The following is a 22463-nucleotide window of genomic DNA, read 5'->3' on the forward strand; positions in this document are numbered from 1 at the left end:
ATACACGGAGATTTGATTCATTCTCCGCCATCGGAATTGCACACGATGTCAGCGCCATGGCCCTTCGTCGCTTGGGGCATGGATATCATTGGACCAATTGAGCCAGTAGCATCCAACGGGGCATAGGTTCATTCTGGTAGCCATTTATTATTTCACCAAATAGGTTGAGGCCAAAACTTTCAAGTCTGTGACCAAGAAAGTAGTGGTCGATTTTGTTCACTCAAATATCATCTGTCGATTTGGAATCCCAAAGGTGATCATCACGGATAATGGTGCTAATCTTAACAGCAATTTGATGAAAGAGGTATGTCAACAGTTTAAGATTACACACCGCAATTCTATCCCATATCGTCCCAAGGCGAATGGAGCAGTTGAGGCAGCCAACAAAAACATAAAGAAGATACTTCGGAAAATGGTAGAAGGTTCTAGGCAATGGCATGAAAAATTACCATTTGCATTGCTGGGTTATCGCACTACTATCCGTACTTCAGTAGGGGCAACTCCTTATTTGTTGGTATATGGAACTGAAGCCGTAATACCTGCGGAAGTTGAAATCCGGTCCCTTCGGATTGTCGCTGAGGCTGAGATTGATGATGATGAGTGGGTCAAAACCCGTTTGGAGCATTTGAACTTGATTGATGAAAAAATATTGGCAGCTGTGTGTCATGGCCAGTTATATCAAAAGAGAATGGCAAGAGCATACAACAAAAAGGTGCGTCCCCGGAAGTTTGAAGTGGGCCAGCAAGTGCTGAAATGCATCCTTCCACATCAGGCTGAGGCAAAAGGCAAGTTCGCCCCGAATTGGCAAGGGCCATTCATTGTAACCAGAGTATTGTCCAATGGTGCTTTATGTTTAACAAATATCGAAGGAAAATGCATAGACATGGCTATCAATTCTGATGCAGTAAAAAGATATTATGTATGATTTCTTTGGTATAATTGATTGATTGTTTGTATTTGGCATTATTTCGAAGATTGAAATGACGAAGGCAATTTGTTCTACTATCTAAACACTTTACCCTTTGTTCCCCTTTTTGAGCCTTATTTATTTCTTTCATACCCCTCTTTTGGAATCAATAACAAAAAAGAGAGAAAAAGAAAGAAAAGAAAAAGAGAAAAGAAAAGAAGTGAAAAAATATAACAACAAGGAAATTCAGGTGTGAACTACGTTTGACCTGATCCCTGTTAAAGGTACGTAGACAGCTTTACGGCCCGGTCAAAGTGATATAAAATATCCAAAGATCCCCAAACAAGAAAATAGGGCAGAGGTTGTATTTGTAATAAGAAATGTGATTCCAAAAGTTGTAATTTTAAACCCATGTCAAATTATTTTGAGCCTTTGATACCCTTTCTTTCTAAATCCCGTCCAAAAGCCCACGTTACGGTCCAAAAAAAGACCTTCTGATCAGTTTTCGAGAGATGACAAATCGAGAAAATAGAGTGATTCATATCAGGGTAATACTCCGGTCCAAGCAGGGAAATTAGTGAAAATGAGAGAGTCTTATTGGTGAAAACTTTCACAGGCACCATAAGGCAACGGAAGTTGAGAGAAATAAAATGAGAGAGTCTTAATGGTGAAAACCTTCACAGGAACCATAAGACGACGGAAGTTGAGAGAAATAAAATGAGAGTCTTATCGGTGAAAACCTTCACAAGCACCATAAGGCGACGAGAGTTGAGAGAAACGAGAGAGTCTTATTAGTGAAAACCCCTCGAAGGGCACTATAAGGCGACAAGTAATTAAAGGGGGCAAACGAGATAAGCTTGATAGAAAGGATCCATCGAGACATCAAGCAGAATAAAGATGTTGTTTCGGCAAAAGAAGATGGGTTGCGGGACCTTTGAAATGCGAAGTAGGGATATCAGAAAGATTGATTGATGTAAATAGACTGGGTTGATTAATCCAAAAATGCACTACATGACCATTGGGATCGGTTATACCATTCAAATAAGTTATTTTCTCTTCAAACAATTGTCCAGAAAGATTTTTCGTGTTCTATCTTTTAAAGTCATCATTTTCCATTTCTTTTTGGTCAATAGTAGTTTGTTTTTAAGAAGGATTTTCAGAGCTAACTACCAGTTGCCGACATAGTGCAAGGTAAATGGGGATAAGACATGCGAGGATAATGTGATGGGATGGGAAAGACGTCGTTGTAAGACCAAATGATGGATTGGTCTAAGATTTTGGGATAGTGTGGAGCATAGGTGGAAAACAACGGTTGAGAGGTTAGTGAATACAGAATCATCAAGAAGGTCGGAAGTTATCAGCCAAGTTTCAAGATGGTCGAACAACGCAGAGCATGGAAAAGAGCGAAAGGGAAAATCGTCCCAGCAGGAGCATCCCTATGTTTTAAACTAACAAATTCTCTTTGATTTTAAGTAGGGACAGGAAATGTTATTGATGACAGAAAGACATGCCACAAGAAGGATTGTCAAACTTTTTGAAAATTTTCTGGAAGTCAGGTACCCACTTGGGGAAGAAGGAAGATAACACAAGTTTGGAGAAAAGTGGTATCCCCAGCAGTCAGAAGAAGACAAAACAAGTTTTAAAGAAAGCAATTTCGGGAGGAAGATAACACAAGTCTTAAGAGAAGTAGTTCCAGAGGAAGGAAAACACCAGCTTTAAGGGAAGTAGTCTTTAAATGAGGAAAATAACATATTTTTTAATGAAACACCGGTGTTATCCTCAGTAGTTTTCAGAGGAATGAAACACCAATTTTGAGGGAAGCAGTTCTGAAAGAAGATAATTCAAGAAGGAAAATGGTTCAAAAGGCAGGAAGGAACAACGACAATAGAACGCAATCTTAAGAAGTAGTTGAAGTCAGGAGCCCTCCTGGAGAATGGAAGTTGTTATATTTTCAAGTTGTAGTTGAAGTCAGGAGCCCGCCTGGAGAATGGAGGTGTTATTTTTTTTTAAGAAATTGTTGAAATTAGGAGCCCGCCTGGAGAATGGAGGTTGTTATATTTTAAGAACTAGTTGAAGCCAGGAACCCGCCTGGAGAATGAAGGTGTTATATTTTTAAGTTGTAGTAGAAGTCAGGAGCCCGCCTGGAGAATGGAGGTTGTTATCATTTCAAGTTGTAGTCAAAGTCAGGAGCCCGCCTGGAGAATGGAGGTATTATATTTTAAGTCATAATTGAAGTCAGGAGCCCACCTGGAGAATGGAGGTTGTTATCCTTTAAGTTGTAGTTGAAGACAGGAGCCCGCCTGGAGAATGGGGGGGGGGGTATTATCCTTAAGTTGTTTATTGAAGTCAGGAGCCCGCCCCGAGAGCGGAGGGTTACAACAAAGATCCCCAGCATAAACTCAAGTGCAGAAGTAAGAAGAGAGGCAACGATGGTCAAAGGAATATAATTCTCGTGTCGGAGGAGAAACAATTCGAATTTCACAAGAAAGAAAGAAACATAAGAGGAAACACAAAGCAACAAGAAAGAAAGACAACAAAAGCTAGTTTGAAGATCTAGATAAGATTTTGTAATTCCTAGATTAGTCTAGCTTCTTGTTTTCTTTTACCATGGTGTAATAAGGAGGTCAGTAAGCGGTAGCAGCAGCAGCAATAGAAGTAACAGCAAAATTACAGCTCCATGGTAGTCCCAACTACCAAAACTTCCCAAACTACATTGACCTGATTCCCTTTTAGCCAGGGATATGTAGGAAACCTGCGAAGCATAGGTTCGGTCAACTCTCTTTCAAAAATATGCTTCGCACGGAGTATTCCAACGGGCAAAAATCGCTCGTACCCGCTCACTTTATCTTTGCACAAAAACACCTAGTGTTTTCGCACAAAGAGAGGCAGCTGTGAGCATGTGATTTTTTCCCTATGAGAATTACTCCAGAGATTCAAAATAAGACAATTTTCCTTTGTGTGCAATTTTGAGAATTTTCGTGGCGTTTTTGGTTAATTGTTTGTATTTGGATGGGCATGTTTATTTTGGTTTTATTAATGAAAAATACAAAAAATACATGTTGCATGTGCATTTAGGATTTAATTTTTACAAATAGGATTAATTAAGTAACTTGTTTTACGAAAATGGAAAAATCATAAAAAAGTATGTACTTTGCATTTAATGTTGAATTGTGTGATTCTATTGTTAATTGGCATTTAATTATATGTGATAAATGTTATTAGAAGATAATTAGTATTTTTAATAAGTTAACTTGGTTTATAATTTTAGAAAATAATTTAGGAAGAAAATAAAAAGAAAAGAGGAAGGAAATAAATCTAGACCAATTTAATTAATTTCTCAAGCCCAAACACCCAACCCACCAAAACACCAGCCCAAATCACCCCTATCTGGCCCAATAGACCAAGCCAACCAAACGACGTCGTATGTCCACGTTCAATCTGAACCGTCGATCTCCTAAGATCGAATGGTCCCGTCCACCCCCAGCATCGAAGAAACGATGCCGTTTCAAGCCTGTCGATCCAGGCCGTTCATTTCATTTAATCCAACGGCCGCAAATCGCCCCCATGCCCCGACCCATTCCCATCCAAAGACCGATCCATTATCGAGGTAAACGAAACGACACCGTCTCTTTAAGTGAGTTGATCCAAGCCGTCGATCACAATTGATTTAACGGCTAGGATCAAATCACTTCCCCACATATATAAGTCCAAACCATACCCCGCCCCCAAGCCAAACCCCCCCCACCTCTTCGTCTCTAAGCCTTAGAGACCAAACGAACCCTCCGCCCCTTACCACCGTGCTCCACCCACCGGAAATTGCCTCACGACGGTTCCGGTGGTCCAAACAGCCCCAAAATTACACCACAGCCTCCCCACGATGTCCTCTTTCCAAATCCCGAATTAGTTTTCTTCGAATCAGTACCATACGCTTCGAATCTTCAATCGAAAATCAGTCCCAAAACCCTAGTTCGTCCGTTTGACCCCAAAGTTGCACCACTGAACCACCTAGCTACCCTCGTCCCAAATCCCACCCCAGTTCTGTCCGAATCTTGTTAGAGCCTTTCGAATTTCAAATCGAAGGCAAACCCTAAAAAAACCAAACTTCAGACTGTGTACGGAGTTAAAAATTTGAGGTTTTAACCGACTTTAGTCGAGTGTTCTCAGTCGAGAACACTCGATTAAGGTTCGTTTTGGTTTCAAAATTTCAAGACGAAGTGTCGACTGAAACAGATTGGGTTTGGTCTGAAATTTCGAGGTATTTCTTTTGTTTTCCTTTTTCTTTTGTTGTTGTTTATCTGCTTAAGCTTCATTGTGTTTCATCATCTTTTCGATTCATTTCTCTCTTCTCTTTCGGACCCTTTTTCTGGTCCAGTTTTTTTTCTCATGTGGTTGATCGACATATGTTGAATCGATTGAGTGTGTTTGTCCTTTAGTTTGGTTGTAAAAGTCAGTGTCCGTAATGTTCTTGTACAAAAACTGTGTCTAGTCCTATAATTGATTACTAGTATAACTGGTTCAAATGGTCTCATTTTCTGAGATGTTTGGCTCCCTGTTCTTGTTGTTCATCATTTTACATATAAATTCAGTTTATTTTCGTCTAGTATGTTACAGTATTTCATTCATTTTTGTTTAGTTTAGAGTTGTGAATATAGTTAGTCTATTCCCTGAATCCTTAAACCCTTCATCTTGGTTGCAATACTGTTCGTTCTGATCTGAGTTTAATTGTCGTGTGAGTTTAGTGGTTTGAATCTGACTGTGGTTCTGTTTGAGTTTGGGGTCCGAGGGAATTGAACTTGTGTTTAAATTTAGCTTTAGTTAATCAGTGATTAGGTTTCTTTCTTAAGAATTAGTTATAGTTGAAAGAAGTAATCACAGGGGTTCCATGGGGGTAATTTGGGAATTGAAAACTTGAAGAAATGGGTAGTTTGAGTGTTCTGTCCACTAAGTACTAGTGTACCATTAAATAAACATTTGTTTAATAGTTAGTGGGAAACAAAACATAATGGTATGTGGAAGCTTAAAAGGAATTGATTAAAATATAGCATTGCCCATACACCTTTGAATTAAATAATGAAATTAGACACTTTGTAGTGGCTGTCAGGGAATATGATGGAAGAAATACATTTCTTAATGATTTAAGTGTTAAAACAGGCTGGAAAAGGGGTCTGTCTTAGGGTATAAAATACAGGGCAGACCTTAGAATGGAAGGAGACCTTAAGGAAGAGAGTTGAGAGAGCTTTTACTGTCTCATTACCTTAATTAACTTGTCAAAATCTCAGCCAGTAGTCCAGCTCCCTGAGAATCATAAACAGTTTTAAAATTCTCTGCTTCAAGTTGGAGAGATCACTTTTGAGAGTCTTTAATCAGTTAGAGAGGGTCTTGAAAATTAGTTTCTAAAGCTTAAAGACTGGAGAGTTTGGTCAGTCTTTGAACAATATTCTGAGGAGTTCAGAGAGTTTTTGAGAGTTCTTTTGAAAGGCAGTCAGTTTTTGGAACTAATTTTGAAAGCTTAAAGTCAGTTTCTGAGAGTTTAAAAGATCAGTTTTGTAGTAGAATCTTGTCTTGACTCAAGCTCGGTTGAGTCTGTTTGTGGCTGTTTGGAACTTCAAATTGCTGCTGTGAACTGCTGTTGTATTGCTGCTCGTATTACTGCTGCTGCTGATCTTTCTTCTGCTTTATTTCTGTTCCAATTCCAGGTACACAGCTTGACTTCATTAATTGTGAAGCTAAAATGTAAAGGATGAACTTGAAATTGAAGCCTGAAGATTTTAATTTAATTCAGTTTCTAATTTGTATATTTGAACGTTTTGTTCGTTAAGGATGTTTAGACTCTTGTTTATAGTTGCGTTGGCTGGACTGAACTGGGCTATGCAATAACTGGATTATAGACTATTATAGCTTAGTTTTCTTGGATTGATTTTCCCAGTAAATCGCCAATTGTAGTTAATTCCTTGTTAGCAGATTCTTGCACCTGTTGAGTACTGGTTGTAGCCAAATTCATGGTACAGAGTAGTTCATGACTAGTCATAGTTAATCTCGTGTTAAAGACCTTTGTGAATCCGTTTAGCGTAGTATAAGATAAAACCTGGAGTGGCTATTTTGTTTCATTCTCAACAGGTAATTTAAATATGACCAGGCTGTATAGTGATAACGTAAATAAAGTACTGTTTGGGTCTGGGTCATCAGATGATTCGTTTGGAGTTGATTGGGCTGCCTAGATTCGTGTTGCGATGTTCCCGTCCAGGCTCGAACCCCGGGCTCGTTGGGCTGCAAACGTCCTTGTAGGCCCAATGTTGGAGGCAACCTTTCTCATAGTAAGGTTGTTGACATATTAATTAATTAGGGTCTTTTCTTATTTTTTTAGAGATAAAATAAAAATAGCAAATCATAGTCGCTTTTAGGTTTGCCTTTTAAATATTAAATGAGACGAGCCTCGCCAAACAAAAATACATAAATTGCGGGGCCCTTAATAAATGGTTAAAATAAAACATTTAGAATTCGGGATGAGCCGTTTAGTGAATTTCACGGCCCTCCCCAAAGATAATAACTCGCTAGTCATTTTAGACGCGCTTTTAATAATTTACTTTCTTAAACTCGGGTGCACATTTATGTGACCCAAATCCAAATCTCAACGGAGTCGAAATGTGTCAAAAACCACGGGTGCATTGATGTGACGTGGTTCGAGATATGTTTTCACGATGTTGCAATTCTCGTTAAAATAATAATAATAAAAGCGGTAAAAAGTTAAAATTTGCACATAGGTTCAACATGTATTAAAATCAGATAAATAAGCCAAATATGACATTTGAGCGACCGTGCTAGAACCACGGAACTCGGGAATGCCTAACACATTCTCCCGGGTTAACAGAATTCCTTATCCGGATTTCTGGTTCGTGGACTATAATACAGAGTCAATCTTTTCCTTGATTCGGGATTCAACCGGTGACTTGGGATACCATAAATCTCTCAAATGGCGACTCTGAATTAAATAATAAATCCCATTTCGATTGTTCTTTAATTGAAAAAACTCCCCTACGCCCCTGCGGGCGCAGGTAAAAAGGAGGTGTGACAGGGACCACATCATATGTCGGTTCGGGATGCCATTTGACATTCTATGTGACAACAAAAAATAGTTTATCGGCAGCAAAATGGCCAAGTTTCTCGAAGATCATAAAATCAAAAGGTTCTTATCGACACATTATCACTCTAGTGGGAATGGGCAAGCCGAATCGACAAACAAATCCATAATCCAAAACCTTAAGAAAAGGTTGACCGATGCCAAGGGAAAATGGAAGGAGATCCTGCCCGAAGTTCTTTGGGCATATCACATAACTTTGAAGTCCAGTACTGGGGCTACCCAATTCTCACTGATTTATGGCACCGAAGCTCTAATACCGATCAAAGTCGGGGAGACAAATATCAGATTCCGATATGCAACAAAGGACTCAAATGACGAGTCCATGAATACAAGCTTGGAGCTATTGGATGAAAGGCGTGAAGCTGCCCTTGTTCGATTGGCCGCCCAAAAGCGACAGATCGAGAGGTATTACAATCGAAGGTCCAACCTTCGATACTTCAATGTCAGGGACTTAGTACCAAGGAAGTTCACATTAAACACACGAAATCCGAACGAAGGGAAATTGGGTCCAAACTGGGAAGGACTGTACCAAATTCTCGAAGTCACAGGGAAAGGATCGTATAAGCTCAGAATAATAAATGGAGAACAACTATCGAACAATTGCAACGTAACTCAGATAAAACGATATTACTGCTAAGGTACGACCCCATTTCATTTCCTTTCATTTTCGGACTAACACTTATAGGTGGTCGACAAGGAGCGACATAAAGTCTTTAGGTCTAAAAGCACGTGTTGCACTCTTTTTCTCTTGAACCGATTTTGTCCCAAATGATTTTTTGGCAAGGTTTTTGATGAGGCAATAATGGATCTTGCTAACTTAGAATCGAAGACCGATCACGAATCAGTGTCGAAGATTGCATTAACAGTATCTGAGGTTCCTCTACAATCAACCTCGAATACTAGGGGGCGTTACCCTCGGATATGCATTACCTTCGTATATCAACTTTAGCGAGGAAATTACTTCGTAAAGGAAGGGTCTCGATAGGTAGAATTTATTGTAAGGGCCAAACGGTCACACGAACCGTGCCCACATAGATTGCTCAAGCCCTGGCATAAAACATGTACTCATGTATAACTATTTTGCACGAGAATAAAGAGAAGTACTTTCCTTGTAATCATCTTATGTTTTAATTTTTTTTTCTCTTTAAAACCCTTAAAGAATTTCGTACTTCCGATCTCCCAAAGGTAACAAGCTCATGGGCCGCTTATAACCTAAGTTCGAATGATCACTCCCTCACTTGGGGACTGTCGTCCGAAAATAAACTCGAACGGCCCATGTCACTGGGCCTTGGGGCCACAAGACCTGTTAGGCAATCCCTCGGATTTTAAAGGCCACGACCACTCCGCTCGGGGACTGTTATCTTGTGTCAAGACCTATTTTCTGAACAAGTCATGACTGGCACCCGATCACTAAACTTGACCGAGCAAACCATCTGTGCTTATCAAATCTATTATAACTTCAAACTTTATATGCAACAAGACAATACTTTAACCAAATACTTTCAATTAATTAAAATATCTAAAATAAACCAACTCCAAAACTTTATCGTAGTAACCACTGAAATACTGCTAAGTTATTATAAAAAATATCTGAATCTTAACCCATCGATTGTGTCTATGAAGCCTCTATTGATAAATTGACACACTGATCAGGACACGAGATTGCCTGGCTAGTTCTCCAAGTAAACAAAGAAATAACTAAATAAAGATGACTCAAAGGAATACTTCATGAACAAAAGCGGAGCTCATCAATAGTACTGGAAGAGAGGGAAGTCCTAACCAGTAGCCTGCTCGCCCGAAAAATCGGTTCTTACCTTGTACCGCAGACCAATGTAGGTTCCTAAAAGAGAACGTCAGTACCATCATTGTACTCAGTGAGTCTCAACGACAGGGGACAAAAATTTAATAAAATATACATTACGAGCAAAGATTCTAAATGCATGGAAAACATAAAGCTTTTAAGAACAATTCTAAAATAATTGCATAATAGTAGTTTATGAATATTCTAAAAGAAATTCTTTTCTTTTTCTTTTTTAAAGAAAAAAAAAATACTTCACTTTATACTTCGGGAGTTCCAACTATCCTGACCTATTTTTGTCCGAGTCACCGTGTGATTTTCACGGGTTCGATCCTAACCTTATCGAATAGGCCCAATCCACGAGGTGCCACTCGCTTCATGGTTCTCAGCGCTCATGTATCATTCCCTAGCCTGGCTGAGTAAATTCTCAGCAACGAGACCCTCGGCTCGTGTGCTCCCTACTTTGGCACAAGTACTTTCAGGAAATCAACGCCTTGGTTAGGACCCTTGGCCTGGACGATGACCCCTTCTCAGAATAGAAGATACTCCCAAAAAAAATTTCTTTCTAAAACTACTTGTTATGACTTTTCAAGTCTAAATCTCTTTTGGAACATCCTATACATACTCATGTTGGTATCTTAAATGTTAAGCATGACATAATAATGAAATAAACATTCAAAAGTATTTCTAAAGATTCTTGCTTCTTCATGAATTTTCAACATGAAAATGGCATATAAGAATAACACAAAAATCTAAAAGTTTATGCACATATATCATAATAAATCATCTAAACTTTAGCTAGAATAATTCTAAGTTAATAAGTACTCACACGGTCCAATTAAGTACATATTAACTCTTTTAAGCAATTCATCAAACACCTTATATGCGTGCTTTTGTGAGTTGAACCACTTTAGTAAAGGGTTATATCAACTCACCTCAAAACTCCTCGAGCCAATACGTAGGCCACAGTCTAATTTATACCCGTCAAACAATCAATTATACAACAACTAGTGTATTTTAATCAATTTTAAAGTTTCACACCTAACCATAAAATTTACTATTGATAAAGAGAAAGAAGGGAATTAACCATCCAATTCTTAAACTGTAGGATAATTTAGAATAAGAAATTTTATATACCTGAGTTCAAGAATTAGTGATTTATAAAGAAACCTAGAACTTCCCGTTGCCTATGTGAGTAAGCCGCCTCTGTTTCGTGGTTCTTTGTTCATGAGAATGAACAGAATGCTTTTATGTTTTTCGTATAAGGATTTTCAATCCTTTTTGGTTCCAACAGCCCTTTATGGGCTTTTAGGCTTGTCCCCCTATTTTGTTTTATTGCTTTTATTTTTTTATTTTGTTTTGTTTTCACTTAATTAATAATTAATGATACCACTTTTAATAAATAATAATATTAAAATTATTAATATTTTCTTAATTGTATATCAAATTATTTAAGTATAATTTTTTTTTGCATTCTAGGCAAGATTAAAAAAAAGTTAATTCTATATTTAGCGTGTCTTGAAACTTTTATAGATTTGAGGAGTGTTACATCTTGGATAAGTTCGAGATAGCTCGGGAAAGCATTTCCAATGGGAAGCTCCCGAACTAAAAAACTATAGCCATATTACACGGTTCAGAGACGTCCGAAACCCGTAACAAAAACCAGGCCTTCAAAAAAGAAATTTATTTTTCATAATCGGTTCTAAAGGCTTACCTCGGTGAACTATAATCTTGGATACCTACTTTGGGAAAAAAGTTCCCGGTAACACCGAACCCCCAAGACGCCCCCAAGATGCCGTAAAATAGAGTAATGTAAAGGCAAGGTTTGTTTGAACTTTCGAATATAAACTAAGTTAGTTTATGCTAAGGCATCCCAGCCTTCATGTAAACAAGCAATAAGGAAAAGGGAAAATATAAAAGCCGAAAGGGAAATAATGCCTCATACATATTTATCCAATAATTTTTTTACAAAGGACAGAGTGGCCCAATACAAAATCTATAATGTCCGAAACGGCCTAAAAAAGATGCAAAAAAGTAAAAAATAAAAACATATAAAGGCCTAAGTGGTCTGGTTCCCATTGGAGACAATATCTTCATCCTCGGGATCTTCCCCATCTTCAGACTCGCTTAAGCTCTCGGAATCTTCCTCAGGAAAGGCCAGCTTCCCGGCTCTGGCTTATTCTGCTTTGGCACTCTCGCGTTTAGTAGTACGTCAAAATTATGAGTATGAACTCCTTCGATGGCTTCCCTTAGAGCTTGCTACTTTGCATGCTCCACTATAATTTTAGCCTGCGCCTGAATTGCCTCGACGTCAATCTTGAACTGGGCCACTTTAGTGTCAGCCTCGATCTTGGCCTTAACCACCTGCCACCTCGAGTTCCTTGGACAAATTCTCTTTATCGGAAATAGCCGAGTTCAATTGAGATTGAAGCTCCTTTATTTTTTTGGCTTGTACTAAGTTTTTCTCTTTTGCAGCCCGGAGCTGGGCCTCGACCGACTCCAATTATTCTTGGACAACTTCCTTTTTCGAGGCTAAGAGGTCCATATTTTTCTTGAACTCCTCAGCTTCAGCTTGTATCGTATCTACCTATGCCTGGAGTTACCCGATCTGTTCAAGCCTCTATCGGACCTGTAGGATCAGATCGTTAGCCACTATGTCCAATTCGTCTTCTCTATCGTGAAGTACTCGACTTGCCTGCTCGGCCATCTCGACATGTTCCCTCCGAGCCACTTCAAACTCGGCCTGAAGCTTCTCACTAAGAAGCTTGTATGTGTCCCTCTTCTTAGTAAGCACTAGAACCTTGGCCTCGTCGTGTTGGGTTAACTCCTCCCGGTATCGGAGGAAAGTCTCATGGTGCAGTACCAAGGCCTGCAAGCATAAAGGAAGATGTTATAATTGTTTACAACTTTAAGTTTAAAATACATAATAAAAGAGACACTCGAAGTTACCTGATTCAATGCCTGTTGAGCTTTATTGAAAAGGCAGGGCATTTCCACATTGTCCATCACGGCCTGGTCCTCTTCAATCACCAAACACCAAAGATAGCTAGCGACCCCCACGGGGGAAAGGAAAACTCGGGCATCCTCCGGGATAGAGAAAACTATTGACCGCTTTTGGTCAGGGTCAACACTCGGAGCCGGGAATCGGTCCACTAACTTTGGGCTCGAGGAAGACCCACTTGCTCCCAACAATGATACCTTCTTTGGCACCGGCAAGTATCCGAGCCTAGTGACGTCCTCTAAGGCAGTAGACTCTAACCCATCTAAGAAATTATGGATATCTACAGCCCCCTGAGGCCCCTCATAAGAACGACTTTCTAGCATGCCGGCCTCATAGATCATGGCATCTGAGAACTGAGGAGACCTCCCGGTAAGGTTGATCGCCCCAAGCACGTCTTTCGGGGTACTTTCCTGTGCTCGAGGAGTATCAGCCCCGGTATCCCTCTCGAACCCCCTAGATTGGGGTAGAGTGGTCTCACCCCCTTTTGGTTCGGGAGCTTCAACTAAAACTCCCTTATCGACCTCCTCATCCCGAGATAGTTCAATTTTAGCACTCGCCGGTTTGGAGGGCCCTTGTATCACGACACCTGCCCGCACGCGAGCCACCAACTTAGATTTCTCTTATTTTTTAGATTGTCCCTTATCCGGTGGATTGAGTCCGTGGATAGAGCACCAATGCTTCCCTTGGGCTTGCGCGACCACTTCATTGGTTTTTTCTTTTCCAAGTTTGGGGAACTCGGGCCCCTTTTTCTCTTCTTTTCATCACCCTGCTTCGGAGTAGGGGAATCGAGAGGTAAATCCTCATCACTGGATGGAGGACTCATAGAAACATCTTTGGGGAGACCTACAAAAGAAAACAAAACCGATAAGAATTCGACAACGCAAGGAGGAGATCAAACATTATTACATCAGAAAAGAAAACTTACCATGATTACGGGCCTCCCACCGACCCTTCGACAATTCGCGCCATGCGCGCTCAGAATATGGTCTCTATGACAATAGGCCCTTGACCCATCTTTGAGTTGAGGAACTGCATCCGGTATTCGAGACACAACTACACCATAAAAGCACCGATAAGAAGGAAGGAAAGGGAAGAAATAATAAATAAAGTCTTTAAGGAGAAGTTATACTTACGCTTCATGTTCCATTTCTCGGGAAATGTCATATCCTCGGTAGGGATCAAGTCCGAGGTCCTCACTCGAACAAATCGGCTCATCCAGCCTCGGTCCCGATCCTCATCTATACTCGAGAACGGGGCCCTGGTGGCCCGACGAGCAAGTTTGATTAATCCCCCTCGATATAGTTGAGGACTGTTTAGGCGCATAAGATGATCAAGGGTAAAGGCACATCTCTCGATTTTGTTTAGGAAAAAATGAAGAAGAATCACTATCCTCCAGAAAGAGGGGTAAATTTGACCGAGCTTGTACCTTTTGCAGAAGACAATAATGATGGGGTCTAAGGGACCCAATCTGAAGGAGTAAGTGTAAACACTTAAAAAACCTTCCACGTGGGTAGAAATTGATTCCTCAAGCGAAGGCGCGACTATATGTTTATCAGCCCAGTTACAATCCTCTTTGACCTTGGGGAGAAGATCATCGGTGAACGTACATATATATCTCGAGACCGGCTCGCATCGACCCGGTACCAAGGAAACTTTTTTGATCTTGAAATCAGCACCGATTGGGCACCCTCCTGGAATAAACTCTTCAGGGTGTGGCTCCGCTGCAGTCCCATCGCCGACAAACCATGATGAAGAGGCTTTTTCTTTCTGTGGAACAGTCTTAGAAATTTTCACCATTTTAAAGTAGAGGTGAAGAAAAAGAAATTAAGAAGGTACGCTTAGTGGTTGCAAAAGGTTCAAGAAATTTGGATACAAAGGTTGGAGAGTGACGAGATTCTTAAAGAACAAGAGTAGAAGAAGCTTTTGAATATAAAGTTTGAATGAATGAAATATAGTTTGCTAATGACGGTTCAAAACCAGTAGTGGCCGACCAACACTGACACACATTTAATGCCTTGGAGACTGGACCGGCGAGACGTTTCAGTTACCTTTTGTCGCTTACGTCATGATCTATCAGAGCGAGGTTTGAAAGTTCATATCATTTCTCGTCATCTTCTCTCTAAAAAATGAGGCGACTATCTGTATACGGTCAAAATCGGGTTCGTCCATTGTTTGACCAATCGAGGCTGAAACATGGCAGGTCAAAGCTCGAGGTCGGGTTATATTGAACCAAGGCGCAAAATTAGATCGTCGAGCTCGTGACCCAAAGACCGAGCAAGATTGAGGAAAACTTGCCGAGCCAAATAACGGAAAGCCGAAATATCCGCAATCGGTCGAGGATCACGGCGGAAATCTTAGCACGTATCAAGAAAAGCCCGATTAATTAGCATATCATGAGATTTTTTTTTACTTTGTATAGAATTATACCAAGAATAGAACACCCTTACTATATAAAGGGGATTCTGGTAATTTGTAGGACACATTGTAACACAAAAAAGAAAGCAATATACTGATCATTTCTAGTTTTTATCATCTTGTTGTTCAGTTCTAGCACTAATTGAGACATTTCTTGGCTCGAGGGTGATCAAACTCAGAGGCTATGGCCGTTCAATTTTGTGGTTTTCATTTATTTTCTTATCTTTAATTTCAATATTAATCTATCTTCTTAATTTGTATCAAGTTATATCAGGTATCCTTAAAATCGCGTACAAATTCAATTGTTATCCAATTTTAAGAGTAAACAAAGGTAAACTTCACTTTTTTTTTTCTTAGTTCATACTTTTGACAACAGATGGAACCAATTCCCTACAGATCGAAGATGATAGCCCAGTGCATAAAGTATTCAATTTTCTGTGCAAGATTCAGGAAGGTTTGGACTCTTAAGGGTGCGATGTAGATAACTTACTATAATGCAATTAACTATAAATCATATGGAAATAACTTTATGAAGTAACACAACAATGCTGTCCGTGCAGGCGTGCACGCTTCATGGCAGATTACTCCTAAGAAACAATTCCACAATGTGTTAATTAATTGATTATTGTCCTAAATTATAGGCAGCGATGCTGTCGAAGTAAATATAGTTGTCATAGATAAAAATTGCTATAATTCATATAAAATGCACACGTTACATCGTACATTCCAAATTCTATGAAAGATCATGCAGTATTTGTAACATGTCCTCTTATCGGGACGGAGTTGCAGAAGCTATGGAATCCTCCGTTATATCCATTGATAATGACAGATCCTCTTCATCTTGAGAGTCAACCGTACCCTTAATGCTTTCCACTTCCCTCACCAGCTCACTCATCTCCGATCGTTTTTTCGGCGATTTATCACAAGCTTTAGGAACTTTTCTTTCTCTTAGGCCAAATTCATTGCATTTTTTAATAAATTCTTTAAGTCTACTTCTACGGTTTGAATAAAAAAATCAGTTAAGAGCCATTTTAACCTTTTTAACTTCAATATTCAAAATTCTCATACCATCACCCACAATTAAATAGTAAATACGCCAAATACATCTAACATGAAAAATATTACTAAATGCAGGACTTAGTATAGTGGTAAGCAAGACTATAATATTTATGTTACTGCTAGCAATATCCATTGAAATTGACATTATTTTATCAATAATGCAAAAATATCTACAAACATCCATAACTGTGCTAGCAATAAACTGCCATGTGTGATGTGAATTAATTATTTTATAAGCAATAATACGCTTTTGCATTATTCAATCCTCATCAATCCAATGATTGGTAATAGTAAGGTAATCACAGTCGTTACCACTTCTACCAATATCAGTTGTAATAGCAACAAGATTTATATGAGTAAATAAATAGCACAAATATTGTTCATATTCATGTTTATATTTATAAATATCGCTCTTTATTGTTATGCGAGGAAAACCTTTATAAGTAGGATTAAAATTTTTTCTAATATAATGCACAAAGTGAGGGTTAGAAGGAAAACTATAGGACAAACACATAAAAATAACCATTTTTGCCAATTCTTCCCGATTTTTTTGGATCATAATATAAAATACCACCGGTAACAGTGTTAATTCCCAGTTGAAATTGATTTGACCCGGTACTAGGGTCAGCCTGACTAGGAATATGTACACTTGTCCCCCCGGCCAAGGCTTTCATATGATGATATATGATTTTATCTTGAGGGTGTATCAATATGTATCTTTTCAAAGTTCCCGCCCCCCTGACCTCCAACATATTTAAAAGCCAACTTCTTGCCACAAGTTTTACATTTATCCTTATTTTGTGGAATTAGTTGAGTAAAAAAGGCTAAACAACAGATGTTTCTATCTGTTTGGTACATTGTTTTGAAAAAGTAGGGGTAGTAACAAGAGGGTCAGACGGGGCATCATTTAGATTATCATTAGTTGGGTTAACTTCAGTAGCAGGACTAGTGGGAGTATCATCATCCAGTTGCGTTTCATCAAAATCTATTTCCTCCTCATCATTTTCATCAATAGTTGGATTAGAATAAAGAGCATTCACTAATTCATAGTTTAATTATTCACCAGCTCCAATATTAAGGAAAAATTGACTCTCAGTAAATTGTAATAAACTATTATCACTATCAAGAATAGCAGGTGTAGGACGAGGATGAGGTTTGGGTCGGGGAGCCGGGGGCAGTGGAGGAGGAACAGATTGACCACTAGATTCGCCACTCTTGAATTTTTCCTTATTTTTACCAAAAAGTTTTTTTAAGGAAGCAATCATAATTAATCAAATAATAGAAAATAAATAAAACAAACAAACTATAATATTAAAAATTATGAGTTGGATCGAGTTTACCGAATCGATGAACAACTTATTGAAAATTGATTATCGTTGAAGACTTCAATTCACCAACTTCACAATTTTTTCACAAATTGTAACAATTAAGTAAGCAATAGTAGCAATTATAGAAGAAAATTAGAGAGGGATTGATGATTTTGTGAGAAAAATGAAAGAATGAGGGAGTATTTATAGTTGAAAATATGAAAGAGTATAGTTATAAAAAAGTTTAGGATAAAACAAAGTTTGGGGGGGGGGGGGAGGTTAAATGGCAGACCAAATGACTATACTTTTTAAATGCCCAAACGAGCAATTTTTTTAATTTTAAAAATCTGACCGGTGGAACCATTTGGGACCGTTTGGGCCGGCCAAAGACCGGTCCGGTCCTGGTCTTGCGGTCTCTTTGTAAAGGATCGGTCCACCTCCACGGTCCCGGGTTTATCCGATTAAGGACTTTTTAGGTTCAAAAGCCCAGATGGGCCGCGGTCCCGGGCTTGGACCGGCCCACATGCCAACCTTGGTGTTGTGCATGTTAATGTCGTTGCCTCATTGACTCCATTAAAAAGAAATAAGTAAAATTACCAATAATCTAGCAAAGCAAACATGATAAGGGTAGCTTATACCTTTAATATTAAGGCAAACTTCACTTTTGTTTTTTTCCTTTAGTTCATACTTTTGACAACAGATGGAACCAATTCCCTATAGATCGAAAATGATAGCCCATTCAATTTTCTATGAAAGGTTCGGGGAAGGGCTGAACCTTTAGGGATGTGATGTAGATCGACAACCTACTTTAATGTTAGCGCCAGTGACTATTTTCACAGCTTGAAACCCGGCCATGAACTATATAAGTCACACGGAAATTATAACTTTATCAAGTAACACAACAATGAGAACAATGCTGTCCGTGCTCGCTGCATAGCAGATTGCTCCTAAATTATAGGCAGCGATGCTATAATTATAGTTATCAAAGATAAAGATTGCTATAACTCATATAAAATGCACACGTTGCATCGTACATTCCAAATTCTATGAAAGATCATGCAGTATTTGTAACATGTCCTCTTATCGGGATGTAGTTGCAGAAGCTATGGAATCCTCCGTTATATCCATTGACAATGACAGATCCTCTTCATCTTCAGAGTCAACCGCACCCTTAATGCTTTCCACTTCCCTCACCAGCTCGCTCGTTTCCGGTCGTTTGTCCGGCGATTTATCACAACACGTTATCGCAATTTGTAGCAATCGTAGCATCCCTGAGTTGGCACTTCTCTGAACAGCTATTTCAGTGTCAAAGATCTCAGCCGTCCATTCTTCTCTGACCGCCCGATGAACCCAACTGCAGAGATCCGCACCGGTGACTCCCGGCGGAGCAGAATGTGAAGATATTCTACCTGTTATAGTAGCGTATACAAGTTTTTTTGTGTAGTAGTGTCAGTCTATTGGATTTGTGTATGAAAGTGCACTAGTAATACGTGTAAGAGAATTTCTACAACGCGGTATGGAATAACACATTTGTTAAAGGGTGTCTCTATCTGTCACTAACCTGTTAACAATTCGAGAAGAAGGCAGCCAAAGCTCCAAATGTCAGATTTCTTGGACACTTTCTTGAAGCCTAGATATTCCGGCGATCGGTAGGAAACCATTCGTTGAGTAGCAATGGGAAGTGCAATAAGGGAAGTGAGGCCATAGTCAGCGACACGAACATCATCATTTTCGTCTAGTAAAACGTTTGAGGATTTTAGGTTGCCGTGGGGAACGACGGCAGCGGTGGCGGCGGCTTGGGAGGAGCTGCAGTTGAGGTGTAGATGCTCTAGTGCTCGAGCGATACCACGAGCAACTGATAATCTTGAGCTCCATCGAAATGGAATCCTATCTCTCGTCCCTTTTCCTCCTATATATTATACATAGAGCAAAATAAATAAATTCTACTCCGTATCATGTATGCGACACAATTTGAAGTAGTATTAACTTTTTTTTTAAAAAAATTGCTAAAGCTAGTTTATTGGATTATAATTGTCTTTAATACTAATTTGTCTGTAAATGTGACTTTTAATTAAGTGAATTAATTGCAATGAGTTTAACCATAAAGATTTACGTTAGGAGGTCACTCTTGTCATTTACTTGGAATCAACCTAACAACTGCCCAATTACCATTACTAAACAATAATAAAAGGGAATAATAATCCATACTCTGAATTGAAATAGCGAACACAATTTGGGACATCAAAGATTAAATATAATAATTTTACTGCAAAATATAAATTGACTCTCGGTCGAAACTAGCTAATTACATTTGCTAGCAAAAAAAATGTATAAAATCTGTAGGTATAATAATACACATATATTAAAAATATACTATTCCCTTCATTTTAATTTATGTGAATCTGTTTGACTGAGCACGAAGTTTAAGATAAATCGAAGACTTTTGGAATTTGTGGTCCTAAACAAGTCAAAAAGGGGTTTAGAATATTTGTGTGGTTATAAAAGCTTCTCACTGAGGGTGAAATTGGAAGTTTAAGCTAAATTATTTTCAAATTTAGAAAGGAGTCATTCTTTTTGGAACAGACCAAAAAAGAAATAGGTTCACATAAACTGGAACGGAGAGAGTATATTTTATCAGCTACGTATTATTTTTGGATGCGACTAACAATCTACATTTTTACTCACATGTAATATTTTCATCAAATCAATCACTTAAATATTAAATACACTTGAATAGGTTGAGTATGTAAAAGTTTGGCCGTGGTGGACGTATATGTCAAAAGAATTTGAACTTAAGGCCACGGGAAAATTTTATTTTGTATCTCATACAACTGATACTAGTTGTATGAGGCAATTTTTTGTCTCACAGTTCTGTGGACCCAAAAGTGTAAGATTTAGGTCCACAAATTTGTAAGACAAAAAGGAGCCTCATACAACTAGTGTAAGTTGTATAAGACACAAAATAAAACTTCTCTAAGGCCATGGATAAACTATGTATTCAGCCTGATAAAAGTTTATGTCTGTACTATATGTCTTATGTCAATAGGTTTAGTACAAATACCAATCTAAAGATCAATGATGTCAAATTGTAGATTTAATAAGAATAGAAGCAGCAAATATAACATACCATGAATGCGGTTGTATAAACTTCCATTAGGTGCAAATTTCAAGAGGAGCAGCTTCTCATCCTTCGTATTATAATATCCAAGAAGGGGCAACAAATTTGGATGGTTCTGATCAGCAATAGCTCTCACTTGTCTCACAAATTCTTCATTCGTCAAAGGTTTCAAATCCCTTAAACGTTTCACCACAACAGTAGGTCCATCTACTAACATTGCCTTATAACAATTCCCAAAATTTCCTTTTCCCAAACCTTCTGCTGATGCTCTCAGTAAATGTTCAAGTTCAAACTTTATTTCACTGCCTAAGAATATCAGTTTTCCTTTCTCTAATTCCACTTCTGATCCCACACTTCTTGATTCCACACTTCTGGTTTCCATACTTCTGGTTTCTGTTGGCGTCGTCGTCTCCATTTTACTAGTCTCAATTTTTTCCATCTCCATTGATTTCATATTCGTCAGCATTTTCTTAAGCTTCTTGGATTTTTTGAAGTAGTAAATGAAAAGAAATAAAAGTACAACCATGCCCACAACATTAATTACTATCAAGATAGGTGTCCACATGGATGATTTTGAATTATTTGACGAATCATTATGTGAATCATCACTTGGACCTGGAGCTGATGTATCATTATTCTTGATAGTGCACGTCGTGTTAGAAAAGGGAGGACCACATAATTCTTGGTTACCTAAGTACGAGGAAGTACCAAATTTCAGAAGTGCTGTTGTGTTTGGGATTTCACCAGAAAGATTGTTGTAAGAAACATTGAAAACTATCAAAGTTGACTGATTAAAACGAGGGATCGGACCGTTCAAGTTGTTGTTTTGTACCTGCAATGACTCTAACAAATTAAGTGTTAAAAGAGAATGTGAAATTTCTCCATCAAATCTGTTAGCAGATAAATTAATATCTTTCAAATTTTTGTTTTTGGAGAAGTCCATCAAGTTTCCTGATATGGAGTTGTTCTTGAAACTAAGTGTTCGTAATTGAGTGAGATTGAAAAGTGCATCTAGCTTGAGTTTTCCAATAAGGCCAAGATTTTCTAGCCTAAGTCCAGTGACTCGACCATTGATACAACTGATACCATACCAACTCGGCGTGTTGTTTAAGTAACACATGAGACCTGTCCAACTTTTGAGTACTTTAGCATTGTTGAAATCAGCTTTGATTGCTATAAGGGCTTCTCTTTCTGCGCCGTCGAAACCGTTAGCAGAACCATCTTGGGCTATGGCCATTGTACATAATTTCACTAAGAAAAGCAAGATAACATAGTACTTGAAGAAATTGGAACAAGAACCCATTTTTTGATTGTCAAAAGCAAAGAGTTACACACAAATAAATGTTTTGCTTTGGAAAGGAAATAAGGTTCTAAAACAGAGGATAGAGTTGACAGCTGTGGGAGTTTCATTGTTGAGAGAAGAAAACAAAGACGATTATAACAAGATATTGGTTTGTATTTAATTCTCATCTGAGAATCCTACGGCAGCCACAAAACAATATCTTTTTATCTTATTAGACAAATGTGTTAGCTAGCTGCAATTGCAAGGAGATACAAGGATGGGAAAAGTATATACTGAGATGTACCATGTTTAAAATTCACGAAATCATTATCGAGTTAAATTTAATTACGAACATTGCACTTGTTTAGGATTTGAATTAAGCACCAGTTGTCCCAAACACAGGTCAATGAATTGTCTTTAGATCATCTAGTTTACTAA

General features: G+C 38.5%; 2 protein-coding genes across 2 annotated transcripts; one reads left to right on the forward strand and one right to left on the reverse strand.

The window, feature by feature from the left end:
* The first annotated feature begins 8055 nt into the window (after nucleotides 1–8055).
* On the forward strand, nucleotides 8056–8682 carry LOC138873334 (uncharacterized). Its single transcript, XM_070151795.1, has one exon. The coding sequence runs from the start codon at nucleotides 8056–8058 to the stop codon at nucleotides 8680–8682; it is 627 nt and encodes a 208-aa protein (XP_070007896.1).
* Nucleotides 8683–18628: 9946 nt separating this feature from the next.
* LOC104231617 (probable inactive receptor kinase At2g26730) lies at nucleotides 18629–21980 on the reverse strand. Its single transcript, XM_009784635.2, has 3 exons — nucleotides 20753–21980; nucleotides 19187–19534; nucleotides 18629–19034 (listed from the first exon to the last, which is right to left on the reverse strand). The coding sequence occupies exons 1-3, from the start codon at nucleotides 21978–21980 to the stop codon at nucleotides 18706–18708; spliced, it is 1905 nt and encodes a 634-aa protein (XP_009782937.2). The 3' UTR covers nucleotides 18629–18705.
* Nucleotides 21981–22463: the final 483 nt, after the last annotated feature.

Source organism: Nicotiana sylvestris, chromosome 1, assembly GCF_000393655.2.
Source record: "Nicotiana sylvestris chromosome 1, ASM39365v2, whole genome shotgun sequence".
Lineage (NCBI taxonomy): Eukaryota > Viridiplantae > Streptophyta > Magnoliopsida > Solanales > Solanaceae > Nicotiana > Nicotiana sylvestris.